This window comes from Pleurodeles waltl, chromosome 6 (assembly GCF_031143425.1).
Source record: "Pleurodeles waltl isolate 20211129_DDA chromosome 6, aPleWal1.hap1.20221129, whole genome shotgun sequence".
NCBI lineage: Eukaryota > Metazoa > Chordata > Amphibia > Caudata > Salamandridae > Pleurodeles > Pleurodeles waltl.
The window spans coordinates 600,056,880-600,080,579 of NC_090445.1; the positions used below are offsets into that span (position 1 = coordinate 600,056,880).

Below are 23,700 nucleotides of genomic sequence, written 5' to 3' on the forward strand. Positions count from 1 at the left end.
AAAATACTACCCCAACCCCCCACCCCGCCCCCAAAAAAGAAACTACCCCAATCCCTCACCCACCCTAAGCACTAAATCAAACTCCACTTACCTCACCGCGTCCTCGCCCAATCCTTTCTCCCTTTATTCAACCATCCCCACCCCTAAAAAATAAACTAACCCGCCCCCACCATAATCCCTAAAAAAAAAAATACTAAATCCCCACTCCACCCCGAAAACACAAACTACCCAGTACCCCCACCCATCCTAAGCCCTAAAAACCAAACTTCCCCAAACCCCACCCCTGCCCCTAAAAGAAAAATAGCACCACCCCACCCACCCTAAGCCCTTAATCTACCCCACCCCTAAAAACTACCCCAACCCTGCCCCAGCCCCACTTACCTCACTGTGTCCTCTTCCGATCCAATAGACTGCTCTCTGCCTTTTTCTCTGCCTTAACTACGCATACACGTAGTTTGGCACATGCGGGGAGAAAGCAGAGAAACGAGGCATGCGTTGTTCTGGCAAGCATTGTTCTGCTTGCGTAGGAAACATCTGCGTTGTTTGCAACACACTGTTTAGGACACTTCCCTTCTTAGAGATATATTGGAACAAGAGATAATATGAAAATTAAGGAGAAACCCTGAAACAAATCCACAATGTTTGAAGACTCTTCATGCTGTGTCTCCCTAAACAATACATTAATTTTTTGCAGTCCACATTTAATGAGATGGTTAAAAGGAAGGCGAGCTATATACATTTACACTAATCTCAGTAGTTGCAAGATAGACGCATAGTGATTCAAGAAGGGGCCCTCCAAAGAATTCTAATGGTCAAGCATTATTACTTGTCTAGGATAGAGTTACCTGTAGTTAGATTCCAGGGTTCAAGATATCACCATAGGTTGCATAGATGGCTGTGGTGGTGAAGCTTCTATCCTCTTAATTCAATGAGGGTTTGAGCACACACACAGGACATACTAAAGAACATGTGGACGTTAAGTGCAGAGAAACTATCACAGTCTTCACAAGGATTTCTAGGGCTACAACAAGTAGAGAGATACAATTGTGTGATCAGTGACCTGAAAATACATACAGTAACAAGGATGAATACGGGGCAGTCTATCCTTGTTTATTTTAGTTGTTGGCACATTATGTTATTGACATACATTGTTCCGGTGAGCCAGCCATTTCGCTCCCAAGAACTTACAAAGAAGTTTGTCATTTGTACATTTGATTATCGTAGAGCTCTGAATTCCAGGCTGTCACAGCACTTGTTGCACTTGCAGATGGTGCAAAACCAGACTAATACATTAATGAGAATGCATGTGACTCAGGTCGGGAGTTTTATACACTGGCTCCCTGTGAAGCCTTGTGTTACCTTTAAGATACACATAGTAAACCAGCACTGGCTTGAACAGGAATATTCCATCTCGCTTGTTAAAGGCAATTTCTTTATCTCAGCCTCAGCATGCTGTCTCCCTCAAGAAAAGAGTTGGTTAATTGTAAGGAAGGTTCACCATGTTAGAGATGCGGGAACACATTTTTCTATGAGGTTGTCCAATAGCAAAACTGTTCGCTGGAGGACAGTTCTATGGGAGGTTCCTGATATTTAGGAGATAGGTGAAGGCTTTCTAGCTTTAGGACTCTCCTTCCTAGCGCTCACTTTTGCACTTTCTCTATTGTGGGTGCGCGTCCATATTTTGAGTCTTTACTGCTTTGAAAATGCACAGGAAAGAAATGCAAATACCTAGTGGAAATACTATGGTGCCAGGTACTGTACAGGCAGAGACAAAATCACAGCTTACATGTGTAGGAGACGCAAGAAGCAGATTAGGTTTTGGTCACCTATATATCTAACACAAGGAACATTATTTATATTTACAAATTAAACGTCTCTTGAATTGCACTGACTTTTGCCTCATTGTGAGAATGAGAAGTGGCTGTCTTTGCCAGAGCAAGGAATTGATACTACGATCACTTTGTACCCCACATCTTATAGTTGCCACGGGACCTCCTTACGGAGGACAGAGCTGCAAGTTCACACCGAACTCACTTGCCACTTGGAAGACTCCAATGGAAATCAGAAAGGAAGTGCAGATTCCAATCCCTGGGGTCTGAAGTGTCACCGGAAGCAGCTCAGCCGCATGTCCACAGAGTACCACAAGAACCAACTGCACCGTATCCTTTCTCTAGTGTTGTCAGACTGATGCTTTCAACCTAAGGGCAAGCCGAAGAATACTGAACCAGAAAGTTAGTGCACGAATTGTAAAGATACAGTCCTTTCTAAGGACTATTTCCCAAATATTACTGCAAACATTATAATTCCTCAAAATAGAGCAATATATTTACAAAGAAAGAAGAGCCTAGCCGAAAAGGTGTATTCCAGGTGTATTTCAGCAGAAAAACACCAACACCAAGCCCAAAAATTACTTTAGAAAATCATAGTCAGAGATACACTCCTTTCGGAAGGCTCTTCACCTAAAGATGACACCTCACTGAGGTGCTGTCTTGTTGCATAACGTATGCTTCACTCTAGGCTTCTATCATTTAGTCTTTATTTGTCCTTTGTGAATTGTGCATGTCTGTACAAAGTTACAAAACTCTGATGTGCTTTGATAACTCTTATAAGTGTAAAATAAGCAAGTAGTTGTTTCCGGTGAGTTTCTAGTGGCTTCTGTAGTATTTTACTCACCCAAATCATGCAATTCTTTACAGGGAATTGTATTTGATCATGGCATTTTCGGAATGAGTGTGTATTGATTTATGAAATGCTTCAGTACTTTGATAGAACACAGACTTTCGAGTTGAGAAATAACAACGTCACTGGTTAATTCAAGAATTTCCATTTGATTTGCCTCATTCCAAAACTGCAGCCTCCCAGGCCTCCTTTTCTTAGTTGTGGGCAATCTTTGCCACTCTAAGCTTCCATCGAGCAACATTTATTGTGATGGAAATGTACAAGCTTGCTTCCTGCTTGACATCAACTGCAATCTAATGAAATTCATGCTCTGTGTTTCAGAGCACGAGATTCCAATATCTTTAGTCCACAAAGAAGCATCTTTCAATGCCCCCTAATCCTCTCCAACAGATCCCACCTCTATTCCAGAATTTGAAACTCTAACAGCATCTCTCAATCCTTGTAAGTGAAATTGTTTACTTTTCAAATGGCTGGAGACTCTATAAGCCCACTGTTGGAACTGGTCCTTTTTGCAGGGTTATCCCCAAACCTTCTGCAGTCTTTCTCCTACCATTTCTGACCTGTTTTTGTTGCCTTTCGGACTCTGGGCACTTTACCACTGTTAACAAGTGCTAATGTCCATATGCTCTCTGTCTAAAATGAAATGGCGACTGGTTCATCCATTATTGGCATATTTGATTTACTAGTGTAGAAAAGCGCCCTTTTTGGCATGGTCAGCCCCCACTGTTTGCCTGGTTTCTGATGTGGCTTTGACTGTTAGTGTCCTGGGTCCTTGCTAACCAGGTCCCCAGTGCCAGATCCCTTCCCCCAAAACTGCACAGTTGTTCTGTACAATTGGCACAGACTTTAGCACCCACTGTAAGTCCCTAGATGGTACCCCTGGTACCCAGGGTCTGGGATACTAAAGAAGGTTCCTGAGAGCCGCACCACCAGTTGTAACACCCCCAGGAACCCGTCACCAAACCCACAGAGTGCTGCCACTGCATACTGCATGCATTGGTGCAGGCTAAATTGAAAACACAACCTGTCACACACCCCTGTGTGCAGGTCACCTATCACTGCATGTGCCAGGTATAAGCCACCCCTAATGCAGGGTGCATCTGGACACATGTGAGGGCATATATGTATGAGCAGATATGCCCCTGCTGTCACTATTGATTCTGAGACATAGTAAGCGAACAGGTAAGCCATTTTAAATGTATGTGCTTGACACTGGTCATTACGAGTTCCCCAGCTACATGATGGCTTCTCTGAACCCTGGGATGTTTGATATCAAACATCTCAGAATAATAAACTCTCACTAAATCCAGTGATGGATTTGTTAATAAATGCATACAGAGGTCACTTTAGAGGGCCCCCTTGAAACCTACCGGCTACTAGAATGCTGACTGACTGGTCCTGATCAGTTCAGCCACCACAGATGTGTTTCTGGCCCCCAAAGTTTGCTCTGGGCAGAGGTGTTACCACCTCACCCAGACAGGATGGACATTCCAGGGCGGGAAGCTTCAAAAGCCTAGCTGCCTTTGTTATGCGACCCAGGTCACTCCAGATGGGGGAGATGGCCGACCCACTTGTCCTGCCCAATTCTGGCGTCAGCACAGGTGGGAAAATTAGGCAGATTAGGAGGTGTGCCCACTTAATGCCAGTCCCACCCCTAAGATGGACAAGCTGAAGTGGACACTATTTTTTAAACTCCTCCATCTTGTTTGGAAGGAATTAGGCCTCTAGGGTTAGGGTTATGCTCAGCTCCCACAGAAGTGGTCATAGAAAGGGTGTAGTCGCCCTAAAGTTGGGCAGCCCATTGGCTACCACCTGGCACTCCCTGTAACACCCCTAAATTGAGGATTTAGATGGCCCCCCTGCACCCTAGAACTCAAATCCAGATGACCTAAGAATATGAGGACAAAGAAGAGTTGCACCCACAGAAGAGGAAAAGAAGAAGCAGCTGACCACGCCGGACTGCCTGCTGACCTCAAAGGACTCTGCCCAAGTAACCATCTCGCCCTGCCTTCCATAAACACTCAAGTCTCCCGTGAGCAGAGGACTTGCCCTGCATCAAAAACATCAAGAAAAGGACTCTGCAGCTGCTGGAACCCTAAAGACACAACACCTGAAGTGACCACTGCACACGATGCCCACAACCCGAGGTGATGTCAACCAACGGTGCTAACACAGTTCCCCAGCTGCCCAAAGACCGAGTCCAGTCTGGTCTCACCCATCTTGGACTCACCCAAGATGCCTGCAGTCTCTGCACACAGACCCCCTCTCCTACAGCCTTGTGGTGAGAGAAAACCCAACATTTCAGCACCCACTGCTCCCACTGGCCCTGACCCCATCTGAGGCAGGTCACTGGTGCCAATGACGTAACCCGGCTCCTAAGAGCTTGGGACTACCCTGGGTCCACCTCTGCTGGGCTCACCGACGATGCCTGCAGTCTCAACACACAGGACCCCCAGACCACGAGTGCTCCTGGATAAGCAAACCTGACGCCTTAGGACACCCTTGCATCCTTCACCCGAGCTCTGGAGAAAAGGAACAAAGGTGCACCTATGTCGCTGAGTACCCCAAGCCTACTACCTAACTGCTTGTTGTCCTTGACTGGCTTCCCCAAAGCCTGCACCCTGTTAGTAACGAGGTCCAACTCCCATAGAGAACTACTGGGTACCCAACGCCTTACTGCGCCCCTGCACCTGGCCGCTCCAGTGCTGCCCCGTATGACCTGCTGGTGTGGTTCTGATCAGGGTCCAGTACTTACCTTTTCTCCCAGAGCTTGACTTTGTAAGTTGTTGTTAACTCTGTGTTTGCTGATCATTTTTTTCCTCGTCAGAAAACTGCTAAATATTTAGATAAAAAGTTTACTCACCTTATTAAGAAGTTATTGGGTTCGAAAAATATATATAAAAATAATTGTTATTTTTCTAAATTGGTTTTGGATTTATTCTTTGAGTGTGTGTCTCATTTGTTGCCTGTGTGAGTACAACAAATGCTTAGCACTACCCTCTGATAGGTCTAACTGCTCACCCACACTACCACAAATTAGAGCAATAGTCCTATCTACATTTGCCTCTGCAAACCAACTGGAGATCCACTGGACTCTCTGCACAGTGTATTTCTTTTTACTGAACCATATTGAGGGCCAGCTTCCTACAACCAGTAGGTCCCTAATACAGTGTACTATGTGTCCCCAGGGCCTGTATATCAAATGCTACTAGTGGGCCTACAGCACCGATTGTGCCACCCACATGATTAGCCCTGTGAACATGTCTCAGACCTGCCACTTCAGTGTCTGTATTTGCAGATTTAAACTGACATTTCGACCTGACAAGTGCACCCACTTGCAGGCCCAAACCATCCCTTTCACAACATATAAGGGACCCCAAATTAGGCCCAAGGCAGCCCCATGGAAAGGATGCAGTGTATTGAAAAGGTAGCACATGCACTGGTGTGTTTTACATGTCCTGATAGTGAAATACTGCTAATTTGTCTTTCTCTATTGCAACGACTATCTCTCCCATAGGGTAACATGAGGATTGCCTTGAAATATCTTTTAAGTGTATTTTCCTTTAGGAGCAGATAGAGATGTGAGGTTTGGGGTTCTGAGCTCACAATTTAAAAATACAACTTTTGGTGAAGTTGGTTTTTGAATTCTAAGTTTGAAAATGCCACTTTTAGAAAGTGGGCATTTTCTTGTTTAACCATTCTCTGCTTCTGCCTGTCTGTGGAATACACGTCTGGGTCAGGATGACAGTTGGGCTGTTTGTGTATTCACTCTAGACAGTCACACAAAGGGAGCTGAGGTGTGTCCTGCGTATCCTGCTAGCCCATCACCACGCTGATGGGTCTTCCTGAGCTAGAGTGGTGGGAAGAGCTGACACTTTCACCTGAATAGGGCAATGCCTGTCCTTCCACAGAGCAGTCTTCACCACACTGGAGTTTGTCTGGGCCCAGGGCAGGAAAGGCAGGGTCTTGTGCAAACAAAGACTTTTCTTTGAAGGTTGCCTGCTTCACAGGCATAAATGGGTATAAGTACGGGACCTCTGATCCCACAAAGTTAGAATCCTTCTGAACTGAGGACATTCTGGCAGGAAGAAGAGCTGGATGCTGTAGGAGGGACTGCCACTCTGCCTGTTGCCTTGATATGCTTGCTGCTTCTGTTCTGGGATTGAAGGGACTGGACTTGGCTTTCTACATCCTGCTTCCAAAGGTTCTCCAAGGGCTTGAACTGAGCTTGCCCCCTGTTAAGAAGTCTCTGGGACATCACGGACTTCACCTGCCAGTGCCTGGGCTCTCTTGCTGAGAGTTCTGACTCAATAAGTGGTGCCAAACCCAGTTCCTGGGCCCTTGGGAGTGACTAATGGTGCAACAAAGAAGAAACTAGTGCATCAATGTCCAGAATGACTTCAGGACTGGCACCGCTGTCTGACTCCGTGCCGCTGCCTGCACCAGAGATGTGGTCCCCTCTGAGTGCAACAACCTCGACCTGCAACACAGACCCAACACCCTAGCAGGGCTGCCAAAGTCCCACCACAGCATGAGTCCCAAGTGTCGTGTCACCATCGTCCATGACACCCGACTCCAACTCCACTGCAGTACCCATGGCCCCGTGGTATGATTGCAACACCACAATGTGGACGCTTTGCATCTTGACCTGCTGGATTCATTGACCCCGCCTTGTTGTAAGGAATCCACATCTCGCTACTGATGCCGCATCGTCTCCCCTGCAACTGTAACGAACCAACGCCTCACTTGCCTAGCAGGAAGGAACCGATGCCTCACCTACCCGGGAGCAGTAAGGAACCAGCACCACACCGGCTAGAGCGACGTCACACCTCCCTACTCTGTGAAATGTCTTTGTTTCATCATCGTTTTCTAAGGTATGGTACACGCAGTCCGTGCGACTCCATGACTAGTCTGCACTCCCTGGCGAGCGGCGTCTGACTTTTGGAAGCAACTCCGTGAAGAAGCTGTCATAGCCCCAGTTGGAGCTATTGTGTTTCTAAGTGATATACCACATGTATTCTTTCGTATCTTTACTTGTGAATGTTGAATTTTTGTTGTCTTGGTCTTGTTTTACTCAGATAAATATTGGCTATGTTTCTAAACTGGTGTGGAGTACTTTTGTGGTGTTTTCACTGTGTTAGTGTCTGTGCGTACAAATACTTTACACATTGCCTTTGAGATAAGCCTGACTGCTCGTGTCAAGCTACCAAGGCGGTGAGCGGGTGTCATATTAGCTGTGTAATTCCCTTTCCCTCGCTGGAGTGAGGGTCCCTACTTGTACAAGGTGCAAACAACTGCCAACTACAGACCCCATTTATACCACCTACCTACACTGAACTAGATTATTAATGAAAACAGGTTCTATTAAAAGAACATAATTATGAAAGCTGTTCAGTCCTACTGTATTAAGTTAGTGAAAATAGTTACATTTTCTAAAAACGAACATGAAATATCTTCAAAAATACACATAATTGCCACCCGAATCAGTATGAAATAGCTCAGCAAAATCTATGACTTCCTGTGGAGAACGCGACTATGCTCATGGTTGTGGAAGGAATAAATACACATCATTCTACTAAATATATACCTAAAATTATGCTTGACAACCTTGATAATGCCTATCTTTGCGGCAGAAATTTACATTTTGTTGCACTAGAAAATCCTGTGCATCAGTGTTGGCTTAGTTTAATGGATTCCTGTTGCCCTAGTATGGTTGCTTTGCATGTAAAATGACTAAATTGAAAAAAGAACAGAAAAGTGCTAAATAAGCACAGTTAATTTCGAAAAAAACCAATTCCAGTCCGTCGAAAAGTGACATGACTATGTTTAGTGGTGGCCGTTAAAAAATGTCCACAAAGTTTGGAAACCTCGTCTATGCAAAGGTGCGCAGGGTTACTATATTTCATCAAACTTTGCCCTAGCCGAAGCTAAACTCAGTGGTAGTTTTTATTGCCTCAGACTGTTTTTGGCGGGGGCCGCGGCAGTATTAGTGCAGGCAGCGTAACACTAAGGAGGCCATAGTGTAACGCAGGCTGTTCCTAAATCCAGGGGGGCACCCTGCGGACGCCCATGGGCACGGACATCTTCCCATGTGTTCAAACCCAGTATAGTTACACAGTAGAGTGGTATATACATTTGCATATGATCAACCTGGTTCATTAACCCGCACGACCACCAATGCCATAAGCATCAGTCTCTCCCAATGTCAAACAGAACCTCTCTTTTGTTGCAGTTAGCAACAACCATCTTTGCTGTGGAATATTTTTTTTTTCAGTTCTGTGTTGAATATTAAAAAACATAACATACACTAGAAAAGACAGCAAGTTCGTTCTGTATACATATAAATGCTGGAGCCAGAAAACATGGTTTAAAACCAACCTTTGCGTACTCCTTAGGAAAACTAAAAAACAGTTGCCAATTACGTTGATATAAAAGTGTAAAATGTGTTCCCACATAGACTAGGCGGAAGCAGTGCCAACAAAATGTCTTGGCTGGCATAGATCAGTAATCCTGGAGAACTGTAACCTGAGATGATACTAACAATTTGAGAATTTAATGTTATTTGAAAGAACCATAGAACAAATTCCATCCTGCTCAACCCAGAGCATGAGTATAAGAGAACACAGTCTTTCAGCTGAAACTGTTGGCACTAGTTTTTACATTCAAAATCGTTACAGAAGGCAAAAGTAGTTTCAATAAAAATATGAATGCACTCTCAAAATGGAAAATGATGGAAATAAGCATATTGTTCAGTCTCTATTCTAGTTAAGTAGCCAGGACCAGACACAGGCTGGTGCAAGGCAATATAATGCAAAAATATTGAGTCAAAAAGCAAAGTGTCATAGGTACATGCTTGATAGAAGTCTCAGAATAGTCTAGCATACTTTCCAAAAAAGAATGTTATATAGTTTTTCAGATAGAAAAATCGCTCTCAATAAAGAAGGGCTATTTGCCAAAGAGCTAATGTTCAGTAGTAGTGTTATTAAATCAGTGTTTGGTTCTGCATCCGATCTAAGTAAATGCCCTTAAACCTATTTGGTGTCAATATTAGTGACATGAAGTGTAGGAAGCTGGCTGTCTATGCAGTGACCCAAAGTAGGGGATCACAATGCAGATAGTCCAGGGCATCCCTTATTGGTTTACAGGGGTGAAAATGACAATCCCAAAAGCTCTCTTAAGTAGTAGTGTGGGTGAGCAGTTAGGCTTATGAGAGGGTAGTGCTAAGCATTTGTTAAACGCCCAGTGTGAATAAATGAGAATAAATGAGAATAAATGAGACACGCACTCAAGAAGCAACTCGAGACCAATTGGTTAGAAAAAGTTACTTTGTTTGTATTATATATAAGCACCAGAACATTTGCAGAATACTAAATACTGTTGCAGTTCTTAGGACGATTTGCACATAAGTAACACTTTTGTAGGTAAATGTGCTTTTATGCAGCATCGGTTCCAGAGTACCTTGTCTGCATAGATGTTCTTGCAGTCTGTTCTCGGTGGGGTCCCCTGTAGGTAGTGGGGTGCTAGTCATGGATCCAGGTTGGGGTGCCCGGGTGCAGTGGATCCTTTCTGGTGGTGCTCCTGCGTCAAGGCACACGCAGTTCCTCAGGGAACCCGCAAATGGAGAGAAAGAACAAGGCAACTGGATGACTGAGAAGGCTGTCCTCTGTGATGCTGACATCCCTTGCCAGCAGGTCTTTGGTTCTGCTGTTGGAGTTTGGAGCGGGCTTCTACAAGCGTTGGTTGGTCCAAGAGGTCCAGTACCCCAGGCACTGGTGCAACTTGGCTCCAGTGGACCCTTGGGTCTCCTCACTTGGAGGAGAGACAGGACTGGCTTCTTCAAGCAAGGGGACTTCCTCCTGGATGACTGCTGCAATGGTGGACCCGAGGGTCAGCAGGTTGGTGGACTAGACATTACCAGGTTGGTGCCTGCAAGAAGGCAGGGAAGTGGTCCTCCACTCCAAGGGAGATGCTGATGGGCTGGCGAAGTGCTGGAGAACCTTCAAGGCTTTTTGAGTCCCCACATCTGCAGGACGAGACGTGATTATGTGATTGTCAGGACGGTAGCAGGCAAGCAGACAGAGTTTTGTGACAATAGTTTACCATGCTTCCCCAGTTCTCGCTCTTCCAGCTCTTCTGTGTCCTCTTAATGTTGTCATGCGAATCTGGGTCCTGGTGTTGGGGAGTTGCCTAAATACAAAATTTAGGGGCATTTTAGGGGAATGTAGAGTAGTAGCCAACGGGCTACCTACCCTTGGGGGTGTCTACGCTCTGATATGACCACTTTCTGTGGGGAGTGGGCATATTCCTATCCCAGAAGGGCTAGTTCCGACCAAAACCAGGATGGTGGAACCCTTCTTCAAGTGTCCACCTCGGGTATCCCACCTTAGGGGTGTGGTTAGCCCAGATGTGGTACATGCCTATTGCCTAGCTAATTTTCCCACCTATCCTGGTGCCAAATGGGCCTCAGGGCAGGGGGCGGCTACACCCAGGGCTGCAGAAGCCGTGGGGTGTGCATACCAAAGGTGACAGGGTCTTTGAGTACCCTGGTCTTGGTATGCAAATCTGCTAGCCATCCTGCTGTGGTGAGCGGTAACATCCCTTTCCGGAGCAGGCATTGTTTCTGACCTTCAGGAATCTCATTGTCAATCACCTGACTTCGTGACTACTCCTGGCCCTACTGGAAGCCAAGTAGCGGCAGGTGGTGTATGGAGAAGAGGGCTGGGCAGAATTGATAGCAGACTTCAATATGGGGACTCGCAAATCTAGGATGCAATTGCTACTGACATCCACATAAACTGGTGGTCTCAGGTCTTCTATATCATGTGCAATCCTGGCACTGCAATATGCCCGATTGTGGCACAACATACATTCTCTATGGCTGCCTGGACATATCACGGTTTTGAAACCAAATTGGCCCTGTCCTCCGCCGCACCCTGGGACTTCCCCTCTGAATGCCACATAAACTGGTCATGTTCCATGAAATGGAAGTCCTCCAGACCTTATGAGCAAACTACTGACAGCATTGGCCATGGCCAAATTATGAATCCTACAGCTCTCAAGATTGCCACAGATCAACAAGTGTGATGATTGGTTCATTGAGATGCACAAAATGACATTTTATGCTTGGAAAAGATGCAACTGCTAGGGACACACCCTCAATGACCAATCAGGTCCCTTAGGGCCTGCAACTGCCTTGCTTCGGGCCTGCAACTGCCTTGCTTTCGGACCCATCTGCATTCAGACAGTGGAGGGCTGCAACTGTTGAAGACGCTGTGACAGTTATGCGAACGCCTGCTGTGCTGCATTCATCAAGCAGATGCTGTTCTAAAAGGAAGCCACCATGCACACCAAAGATATAGGCTGTGACCGAGCTTCCACCACAACCACTGTAAAACTAACAAGCAGGAAATGTGGACCTTGGCCTGATGTCAGAACAAGACACTGTAACACATGCTAAATATTTAAGCCCCCATGGGAGATTGTTATGAGAAGAACTACTCTGTAAATGCGAATCTCATTGCACTATGTAGCACCTAGTTCTGATGTTTGATTAAAAGTAGTTTTTTTAATATAAGGACAATCACTGGGCTGTACATTAGGTTAGGTTATTGTATCTGCTGGTAGACTTGAGTTCTGAGCTCTTGCCTCCCACACTACCTGCCAGAGCAGCTTGTAGCTGCTCAACTTCTCTGTGCTGAGAATCAAGTGTTGTACTTGGACCAGTTGGCAGCACCATCAAAGGACGAGTCCCAGGAAACCAGTGGCAAACAACTTTAACCACCATGGTTGAGCAAAGTAGCTCGTCTGCTCTCTGACCTAGCAGAAACAGGTCTGAAACCTTGTAACACAGGTTCCCAGAAACACCAGTGCCCTGAGCATGTCTATCTAGACATTAGATTCTCGGTGCTAGTCTTAGGGTTAAATCCTGCTTATATTTGTACTAGAGTTGTTTGTTGTACATCACTCACAATACAACCTTGTTCCAGAAAGTAAAAAAACCTTCCAGCGCGTTTAAGGGTGCAGCACCCTACTGTTCTTAGATCCGACCTGCACTTTTAATCTCTTTCAAAGCTAAAAATCCCAGAAACTGGGAAAATAGTAACAATATGTTGCTCGTGGCAAACACTTGAAGCATGAACAGTGTATTCTAAAGAGCGTGTTTAAATGGTGTACACACACACTGGCCTTTCATTCTATGTTATATAAGGTCGTCAATTGTCCCTTATGTTCTTCCTTTGTTAAAGAATCCAATCTGCACTGTATTTTCTTAATCCAACAAACAAAGGATTCTTGCTCCTGGAGAACGTGACTTCCAAATTTTACTGGCCGTGCGTCCTAGACCTAAAGATGGGGAAACGGCAGCACGGTGATGATGCCACTGAGGAGAAGAAGTTCCGGCACATGAAGAAGTGCGCTCAGAGCACCTCTGCCTCACTGGGAGTACGCTTCTGCGGTATGCAGGTAAGGAACACTCCATGGAACCTCTGGCATCTAGATGCCTCGTGCAACACCTAATTCAGCCAGAACGTGTCATTTGTGTCTGCTCGTTTTGTTTTTTCTACAAATGTCTTGGGTATGGATGCTGTGACTTTTTGGGTGTGCTGGCTGTTCTGTGATCATGCACGTTGCTCTATGACTGCTCATTGAACGGCTGTTCTGCCCATTGTCATCGCCCCCTAACTCCCATGTAGCCCAGCCAGGATGGTATCTAGTGCATGGGCCTGAAACGTTCTGTTTTAAATATCATGCCACAGAAATATTGTAGCAATGATGTGACAAAGTGTGTGTGTCATATACATATATTTACCTTGAAGACACATCTATATCTTCAAGGTACATAGAATGTATGTCGCTGTAGAATTAAGAATCTATACTTCCCAATACATACTACCTTCAACAAAATTTTGGTTGCTGATGTGTTTGCTATTCCTATAGTACGATATTTCTGTAGTCAATATTCTTATATACAACTATTTTTCCCTGCCAAATTGAGCGCACCAATAGATAAAAGGGAGCATGAATACCATAACCTCAATTAACCTACCCATATATATACATGTATTAAAATAGACTTTGTACAGCGCTTGACCTAACACAGTGGTAACATAACACACCATGGGAATCCAGTCAAACACATTACAGCAGTGGTTCCCAGCCTGTGGTCCAGGGACCCCTGAGGGTCTGTGAAGCCTCCTCAGGGGGTCCGCGACTGCTTAGAAAATTTAATAATTTTAACAGATTAGGTCCCCAGCTTTCAGTAATAACTCAGTGGGGGGTCCCCAGATTCCAATAATGATTCAATGGGGGTTCTCAGGTTCCAGTATTGATGAAAGTGGGGGTCCACAGAAGTCAAAAGGTTGGGAACCACTGCATTATAGGATCACTCAAGTGATCCAGTGGATAGCTAAAATTAGGAAATAGGCACCTGTGACCACAAGTCAATTCTTGCAAGCCTACGGCAAACCTCACCCTCGACATTGTAGACAAAGGACCTGACTACGACCTTGGCAGTTGGGCCACTCCCTCACAAATGTGATGGATATCCCACCCACTGTGTTATAAGTTCCATAATATCATATGGAAGTTGTAAAACTGCAGGCTGGATATCCGTCACATTTGTGACAGAGTATCCCATCCGCTAAGGTCGAAATCAGGCTCAAAGTCTTCAGTTTCACTTTTCTGATATCCAAATTCTGGATGAGTGGGTGCTAAACTGGGGAGCGAGTGGAAAGCAGGCTTTAATGAGCCAAAATGCAACTGTCTATCAAGGGTAGAGCCCCGGGCTCCCAGGGATTGCTCTGTAAACGAGATACTAAGATTGGCGTCGTTCTTTACAGCGCTCCTTAATTGAAACAACGGTTGAAAGGCTAAGCACATAAATATGTTTCACACGTGTCCCTGAGGTTTCAAACCGAGGCATCCTGAACGCTGAAAACCTATTGATCCGTGGTGACAACTCAGATGCTTTCCAGATATGCACTTTTTCATTATTGTAAATATTGATCTGAATGAATCTCGGTGCACTCTGTATTTGAAGGAAGCTACTTCGAAATGGCTGCATTGATACCACAGACTCTGAGTTACAGTGCCACCGACAGTCCTTCCATGTGATCACCGCAGAGCGGTACTAGGTTGAAAAGGGATTTAAATAAAACATCCAGGCTTGATTTCTACTTCTCCTACCATTAATACGCAAAAAGTCAAACTCATTTTACAGTCAGTGATGCCATCCTACTGACCACACTTTTGTCTCTCAGAATTGGCATCAGTAGCCTTCAACGGTCCTGTGTGTTCTTCAGAGCCACTTTTTCTCACTTGCATGGTGCTTAGGCAGCCCTAATCAACCCTCCTATCCGAGGGCATACCTCAAGAGTCAATTTGGGTTTTGCACCCTTGCATGGGAAACAGCCATTACAAAGCAGTCATTACCACACATGACCATTACCACAAAGCCATCACCATGCATATGCCCTTACCACGCATGCCTTTACCAAGAATATAACTTTACCACGCATGCCTTTACAGCAAATTTTGTTCTGAATGGATGAATGGCAAAGCCATATGCATAGTAAAGATTTCAAAGATAAGTATTATTTTTTTTCAATTTTGTAAAGGCATGAATGATAAAGGCATATGCGTGGTAAAGGTTTAACAGGTAAGTACAGATAAGTATTAAGTGTTTTAAGTGTTTTTTATATAGGGTTTTTAGGAGTTATGGTGGGTACTGTTTTTTTAGGGTAAAGGGTTTTTGTGTTATTTAGGGTGGTAAGGGGCTTTTAGTGTTTATGGTGCACATGGGATTGAGGGCGGTAGGTGTGATTTTAGCTTGTAGAGTGGGTATGGGTTTTTGGGGGTAAGGGTATTTTTAGGTTTTAGGGTGGGTATGGGTTTTTGGGTGGTAAGAGCATTTTTAGGTTTTAGGGTAGGTATGAGTTTTTGGGTGGTAAGGGGTGTTTAGGTTTTAGGATGGTAAAGGCATTTTTATGGTTTAAGGTGGTTATGGGTTTTTGGGTGGTAAGGGGGGTTTAGGGTTTAGGTTATGTGTGAGTTTTTGGGTGGTAAGAGCGTCTTTAGGTTTTAGAGTGGGTATAGAGTTGTAGGTGTTAAGGATGTTTTAAAATTTAAGGGTGGGTATGGGTTTTTGGGTGGTGAGGGTATCTTTACATTTTAGGGTGGGTATGGATTTCTGGGGGTTAAGAGTTTCTTAGAGTTTAGGGTGGGTATGGGATTTAGGGTGGGGAGGGGTTTTTAGTGTTTAGGGTGGGCATAGGATTTAGGGTGGTAAGGGCATTTTTAGGGTTTAGGGTGGGTGTGGTTTTTTGGGTGATAAAGCCTTTTTTAGGTTTTATTGTAGCTATGGATTTTGGGCTGTAAGGGCATTTTTAGGTTTTAAGGTCGGTATGTGCTTTTGGGTGGTAAGAGCATTTTTAGGTTTTAGGGTGGATATGGGTTTTCGAGTGGTAAGGGCATTTTTAGGTTTTAGGATGGGTATGGGTTTTTGGGTGGGAAGGGCATTGTTAGGTTTTAGGGCGGGTATGGGTTTATAGGTGCTAAAGGCATTTTTAGGTTTTAGGATGGGTATGGGTTTTTAGGTGGTAATGAGTGTTTAGGGTGAGCATGGGTCATAGGGTCCTAAGGGCACTTTCTTTTTAGGGTGGGTAGGGTTTTTGGGTGTGTGTGTGTGTGTGTGTGTGTGTGTGTGTATATATATATATATATATATATATGTATATATATTTTACCAACCATGCCTTTACATTGATATTTTCGTGGTAAACACATATGCATGGTAAAAACTTTCATTGTAGAGGCATATGCGTGGTAATGACACATGTGTTGTAGTGACCACGTTGTAAAGGCATGCGTGGTAGATGCATGTGTGGTTCTGTCATACAACCCCTTACGTCTTTTCTCTCTGGGTCACATTACGGTTTCATTTGGTTTCTGCAAACAACTTAAGCTTGATAATGTCCAAATCTTCTCTTTCCCTTTCATGCCTCTGCTCCACACACAAATTTTCAAATGTCTTATGATCATCAGTCCCTGAATGGCTCTATGATTCCCATTGTTCTACTCATAAAAATTTGACTTCATCTAATTTCTCCTGACATCTAACCACTGTCTCCCAAACTCCCCATATCTTTTTCTCCACTACCCCCTTGTTGTTTGCTTCTTCAAAGTCTACTCAAAACCCTGGTGTGCTGTTTACACAAACATGTACTTTCACTCCATCAGGGCTATGACCTGAAAAAATACCAACTTATCAATTTATATAAAATACATCCCTATCCTGTTACAATTAACACACTAAAAAACGACTCGTAGCTATCATGGTGCTGGAATAACTTTCAGAGTGGGGAGCTGCCCTTTTTGTTATTACACTGAAGTCACAGGGTCTGTGAAAAATCAAAGCGTCATACAAAAACCAAGTATAGCAATTTGCCATGCCCATTCAGCAGGAGAGTGGTATGGGTGTGGTATGTAGCTGGTGGTGCATTTTAAAGCACTGGTGAGGTAATGCCCTGCATTTACAGACAGAACACTTATCATTGAAATGGCCACTAAATTTGCATTGGCAAAATTATAAAGCACAAAAACGATAATGTGTGGAAATTTGATTTTAGTGAATTTTATCATTTGCGCATCACCAAGTAAAGTGTCTTGATTTGTTTTGATCCGACTAAAATCTGTTTTCATCACACTTTAGACTTACAAAAAAGTCCTTCATTTGTTGCTTCCTATTTGCCGGTATAATTTAAAATATGTGCATAGTTCATTTCCTGTGTCTTAGAAATAAAAGACATCCTACAATCTTTCCTTTCTTTTCCTGTACCCCAGCAGAATTGTCAACTGGGTGACATTTACAAAATCCTCTCATTTTGTAGTCAGAGAAATAAAAGTACATTCCAGTTTCCCAGTAAACAGCAGTTTGGAGACATATCCTGACATTTGACCTTTTTTTTTTTGAACGCACAGCAAATGTGGCAAGATAAACACAAAATGTAAAATCATCTTTAATGCACATTCACTTTCTGAACTCTAGCATGATTACTTCTTGGGGTGCTACAGCACCACAAGCCAGCATCCCTGCTTCCAATGCCTTTGATGCCTTCTCTCTCTTACACAAGAACATAGGCTTTTTGTAGCCTGTGTGCTCTTCACTTTTCTTCAGAACTAGCCAATCTAAACTTTCCAACTTCAATTTGGTTAGCTTTCTGCTAATAGTAAGCCCAAGTCCAGATCAACCTCCTTTCCCCATGGTGTAAGTATATACTTTGCCCATCACCCCTGAACTTGTCTGACACTTTCCGACCACTCATCCTGTGATCTCTGTACTCCACTAACATTCACCTCCTCAATGCTCCTAAGCAAACTATGCAGTTTAATTCATTCCACCTTTCTGTCCCACTACATTAGAACAAACTTCCTTCTGCTTAGGGCTTTTTCATCGCTACATGTCTTCAGTGACGCACATAAAACACGCCTCTTCAGCTGTGAGACACATCTTTTCTAGCATGCTCAACTCCATTCTGTCTTCTCCTTTCCATTTTTCATCTTCCTCCTCACCTATCCATTGCAAAAAATACTTTTCTCCCAATTCGCAACTCTCACCCGTGCAACACTGCACCTATTTTTAAAACACTTTTTTTGTGGAATTTAAAATCTAAGACCTAATATGCACTGTCATGTTCCAAAATGTCTTTGGCAGTGCTGCTGTTAAGTGAGGTTTAATCAACTATAATCAATTATAATCCAATTATCAGTAACACTGAAAGCGATTTAAGGTTACAAGAGACTCCATTACACCACATACGGCATCTGGTAACTTGAAATTTTAAACACAATTCTACCTCTCCTAGGAAGATAGTTATCATTAGATCTACAGTTGGAAGGAGCCTCTGATGCAGGGGTGTGATGGACCAATTGTACCCCACAAGTGACAGCAGCCAATTCTAAATAGCCATGCTTAAATGGCAACTTAAGTTTAAATAAATGCCTGACTACAACGGCCCGAATGCAATGAGGATTGAACAAATTGGCCAGCTATACAGGTAGGTAGTAGGCACAATCATTGCTGAGGATAGTCTGAGATATTTGGTAGTTTATACTGCATGGCTTTTGCATCTTTAAGAAACAGTTAACACGAACACACAGAAAAGACATGAATTGTCAGCATGTTCATGGGACATTAACAACTGATATCATCTTCTTTTCCTGAAAGGTTTACCAGACAAACACTGGCAGCTACATCTGTAAGGACAAGTACTATGGAAGAAAGCTTTCAGCAGACGGCTTCAGACAGGCACTCTACCACTTCCTGCACAATGGTCAGCGTCTACGAACAGACCTTATCGAATCCATCATCTTTCAACTGAAGTCACTTAAATCAGTCATTGAGGGCCAAACCTCCTACCGCTTCTACTCCAGCTCTCTGCTCATAATCTACGAGGGCCATGAACCGGCAGAGCATTCGTCAACCTCTGACAAGCACCCCACAAGCACTCCTGACTCTGGCCCTGGAAACATCTTCCCCAGAGTGGACGTTCGCATGATTGACTTTGCCCACACCACCTACCAGGGGTCCAGGAACAATCACACGACCTATGAAGGGCCAGACCAGGGCTACATTTTTGGGTTGGAGAGCCTTGTCCAAATCCTCCAGGGCATCCAGGAGGGAGAATGAAGAGTCCAAAAGTTACAGAATGTAGTTTTACTTGATGCCTCCCTGCAAGCCATTACTCTTGGATTGCCCGTGAATACTTTTCCTATGAAGCTTTAACTTTGCAATGCCTTTGAAATTTCCAACTGCGTGCATGTATCTCACGTACTTATGAAGGTATGCATGACTTTCTGATTCATAAAACGTGCCACAAAAGCAAAATTAGGCTTATCTGGAAATGGGGCAATGAATGAAAAGGCACAGGAATTCGACTGATCCTGCGCATGAAACGGTCGATATTCCTCAGTGCGGCATCTATACACGCTGTAACTGTCAGATGGTTAAAAAAATAATTGGAAGTCTTAGCGATATTTTAGCAGGCTGACTTCGTTCTATTTAGTGTAACAGGTTCTTCCTTCTACACAGAACTCAGATAACCCAAAAAGGAATTCGCAGATGCATGAGAAACAGATGATTTTTGGCAACAATCCAAATGGGCATGAAAGAGCTGTTGACTTATCAGGTCTTAGCAAGTTGCATCAGAAGCATTCATCCAAGCTCATGAGGCCCTGCCAAAGACATTCGTCAACTGCCATTGACCAAGCCAATCAAACAACAATCTGATACTGTCTGATCAATTTTCAAAGGTCAACCTTTTAAGACCCAGAATGTCGAGCTGTTAGAGGGTTGCAGTGCAGTAGAAAGCTCTGCTGGCTGCCACAAGCACCTCTGTGGCCTACAGATCCAACACTTTATGGCCACTTTCCACAATAACGTTCAAACGCAACGAAAAGTTGCTACTGGGTTCTATGACTTTCATCCTGGGTGGGAACCCAACTTCCAGGAACAGTCTTTTTTCATACGATCCAGCAGGAAATTTTAATCTGGATCAAAAAATGAATTTCTACATAAACCTGCTCTTAACACAGAACATTGCTGCGCGGAACCAGTTTTTTTTCCACAGCTACGACATTCTGCAGTTCCCCACCGACGGAGAATGCTTGGAGACTGTTTCCCCTAAAAGTGAACAGAGGACATAAACCTATCAAAATTGCACAGCCCTCCTCACTCCTGTCCCCTTATCTTATTTAGACTTTACGGCCAATCCAGTTTCTGTGTTGTTCTTTAAAACTCGCATCTCTAATTACGGGTCACCCCTTGCAAGAGAGTTTACCCAGAATCCCATTGAGCCTGAGAGGTGGGACATGCATTTTGAAGTGATTTTAGCGTCACTGATAAGACTGCAGGACGGTCCAGTCATGATGGATAGCGGTGGAGTAGTTAGGTATAAAATTAAAAGAAAGTCTGATGGTGAAATTGACTGTCATCTCACAGCTTACTCAGCATTCTGGGAAAGATGACACAAAATGTTTTTATTTTATAGCTCGCCATGCATGCTGACAAAACTCGGGGCGTTGCAATACGAAAATCTCTGCACACTTCTTTTGCGGTTCATATCGCTCGTGAAAGTGTTGCAATAGCCTCTCCCTCGGTGCAATCTCGCTCTTAATTTCCTAACATTTCTCCACAAACCATATGTCTCTGTTGGTATTCCATTTTACTATTCGTCGGGTTTCTCTGTACCATGAACTTTGCACTCGCTGCCAATTTGAATGTTTACATTTATATCTGTATATATTGAATTCTGTTTCTAGTAATCTTAGTTATGCTCTTTTTATTTACAGTGATATACATGCTTTGGGATGTACGTGCTGCAGCGTACTATGTGCTATTGGTACACTTGGAGGTACAACAGTGCACTTTGTAAGCACACTTATTACACGTTACCTAGGTTGAGAAATTGCTTCTGTTTCACAGGCTATGCTCGATTTAAGGAAAATTAAAAGAAAAAGTTAATTAAAAAGTTGAATTGCAAATAAAATGATTGTTCATCTGCGGGCTGCACCGTTTCAAATGTTGTTTGTTATGCTTTTTTGAGATCACGTCCTGCTTTTGACATGCTTCCCTTTTATGCAGTCCTAGCTACATATTCCTTTGTGTCTCAGCTGATTCAGGTGGCCCTAATGAAGGCGGTAGGCAAGCCTTAATGGAAACGTCATAGACCCATGTGAGGTGAGTAGTAGGGTGAGGTGGAATGTATGTGCCTGCGTAGTTGTAATGAGGAACGTGGAGTGCAAAGGTAGACAATGGAGTTGTGTTGTGTGTGTGTGTTCAAACTGATGGCAGTTGGTAATGCTACTATATGTGGTTAGTTCTGTGCTCCTGTAATTTCATGTATGACATGGGCCACTGGAACTGTGCAGCATGCAGGAACCAAATTATGTGGCAGGGTTGACTAAATTATGCAGCAACAAAAAGCTAATTATCCAGCATAATCTCCCACTTTTTGTGACAGTATTACTTCATTATTTTGTCGTTTTTACACGTTAACATGTTACACATGTTAACACTGTCTGGCAAAGGATTCACCTCTTCTGTATTCGTTTAACACATAAATACAGTATTAAGCTACAGAAAGATTACTAGTCAACATTGGAGATGGACATACCACTGCAAAACAACAAGTATCACCTTGTATTTAGTAACTTTTGATATGTTTGAGGCAGAATTGCTTTCCTGAAATTTGCTGGTTAAGGTGATTGATAATGTGGCAAATTCATAATTATGCATAAAATGCAGCATCCAAAAAAAATCGAAAAACTCTAGTGGTCCTGTGACATTTAGGCCCATATTTATACTTTTCAAGCGCGGCATTTGCGTAATTTTTTGACGCAAAAGCGGTGCAAACTTATAAAATACAATTGCATTTTGTAAGTTTGTGCCGCTTTAGCGTAAAAAATCGGCGCAAATGCGGCGCTAAAAAAGTATAAATATGGGTCTTAGGGCCAGATGTAGCAAAATAACATTTTGCAACTTGCAAATAGCGAGTCATTGCGACTCGCTGTTTGCAAGTCGCAAAATGTTATGCAGAACGGTGTCTCAGACACCGTCTGCAAGTCGGTATGGGGTCGCAATGACCCACCTCATGAATATTCATGAGGTGGGTCGCAAATTGCGGCCCCATACCGACTATGGGCACTCGCAAACATGGAGGCCTGCTGTAGTCAGCAGACCTCTGTGTTCGTGACTGCTTTAAATAAAGCAGTTTTTTTTTTTTAAGTGTAGCCCGTTTTCCTTAAAGGAAAACGAGCTGCACTTAAAAAAAAAACCGAAACCTTTAGTTTCGGTATTTTTTCAGGGCAGGGAGTGGTCCCTTGGACCACTCCCTGCCCTGAAAAAATGTTTTTGGGTCCAGTCACAAACTGGAAGGGGTCCCATGGGGACACCTTCCAATTTGCGAGTGGGTTACCATCCACTTGAAGTGGATGGTAACTGCAACACCATTTGCGACCGCATATGCGGTCGCAAATGGTATTGCATACCACTAGGAATCGCAAATAGGAAGGGAACACCCCTTCCTATTTGCGATTCTGAAATGCATTTAGCGAGTCGGTCCGACTCGCAGAATGCATTTCTGCATAGAAAAATGTGATTTGCAACTCGCAAACGGCAGTTTTTACCGTTTGCGAGTTGCAATTCCTTTCCTACATCTGGCCCATTGTTCTTAATTAGAACTGACCAAATATTGTCAATGGTCAAGAGACTTTTTGACAGTAGAGAAGAGGCAGGGTAAAAAGACCTAAAGCATCAACCAAACAGAGATTCAACAAAGCATTTTGGTCCAAAGGTCCAACTAAAGCATTGTTTGCAAGGTATTTGTGGAATCGAGCGGGTGGTCAATGACTGGATGTGTGTCTCAGTGGTGAAGCATTGCTCAGGAATACAGGGGCTTGGTACACCCAGACGTCAATGCCAGCAGCAGCCATGTCAAATGTAAGTGCACAGATTGCCAGGTGACACCAGCATGCGGTATGCTGACCATTTTGAAGGGGAGTTATTTTTTCAGTAATTGTAGTAATTCAGCACAACGCATGGCATACATTTTCTATGGTGTAGTATAAAGGCTAAACATATGGCATGTCATTGCAGTGTAACTGTTCTTGGTAGACCTCTTGGATAGCACATTGAAGTTTTTGAATTTTTGCTGTCTCTTTTTCTTAGTATGAGTACTGTAGACTGAGTTGGGTGTTGCACACATCGCATGACATTGCCAATTTGGAATGTATCTCTAGCATGGTATTTCAGTGTCAAAAATCCTATTGAGAGTCCGGCTGCACCACATCAATAGTGTCTCTGCAGTACAACCATGTTTACATTGACTATTTGAATTTGCTATGTTTAACAGTGACAACAGTGATGAATGTTGTCGTGTTCATTTATTGTTTATCCATTGCTCATTTTTTTATTCACTCATTCATTGGTGATTCATTAATTTCTAGGCATGGCAAGTGCACAGTTGC

General features: G+C 43.7%; 1 protein-coding gene across 1 annotated transcript in view; it reads left to right on the top strand.

The window, feature by feature from the left end:
* IP6K3 (inositol hexakisphosphate kinase 3) overlaps positions 1-21,238 on the top strand; it is a 57,117-nt gene extending 35,879 nt beyond the window's left edge. The window contains exons 4-6 of the mRNA XM_069238855.1: positions 1,981-2,159; positions 12,965-13,140; positions 18,902-21,238. Coding sequence (XP_069094956.1) covers positions 1,981-2,159; positions 12,965-13,140; positions 18,902-19,363 — 817 coding nt within the window. The 3' untranslated portion in view covers positions 19,364-21,238. The remainder of the gene's footprint in view (positions 1-1,980; positions 2,160-12,964; positions 13,141-18,901) is intronic.
* Positions 21,239-23,700: the final 2,462 nt, after the last annotated feature.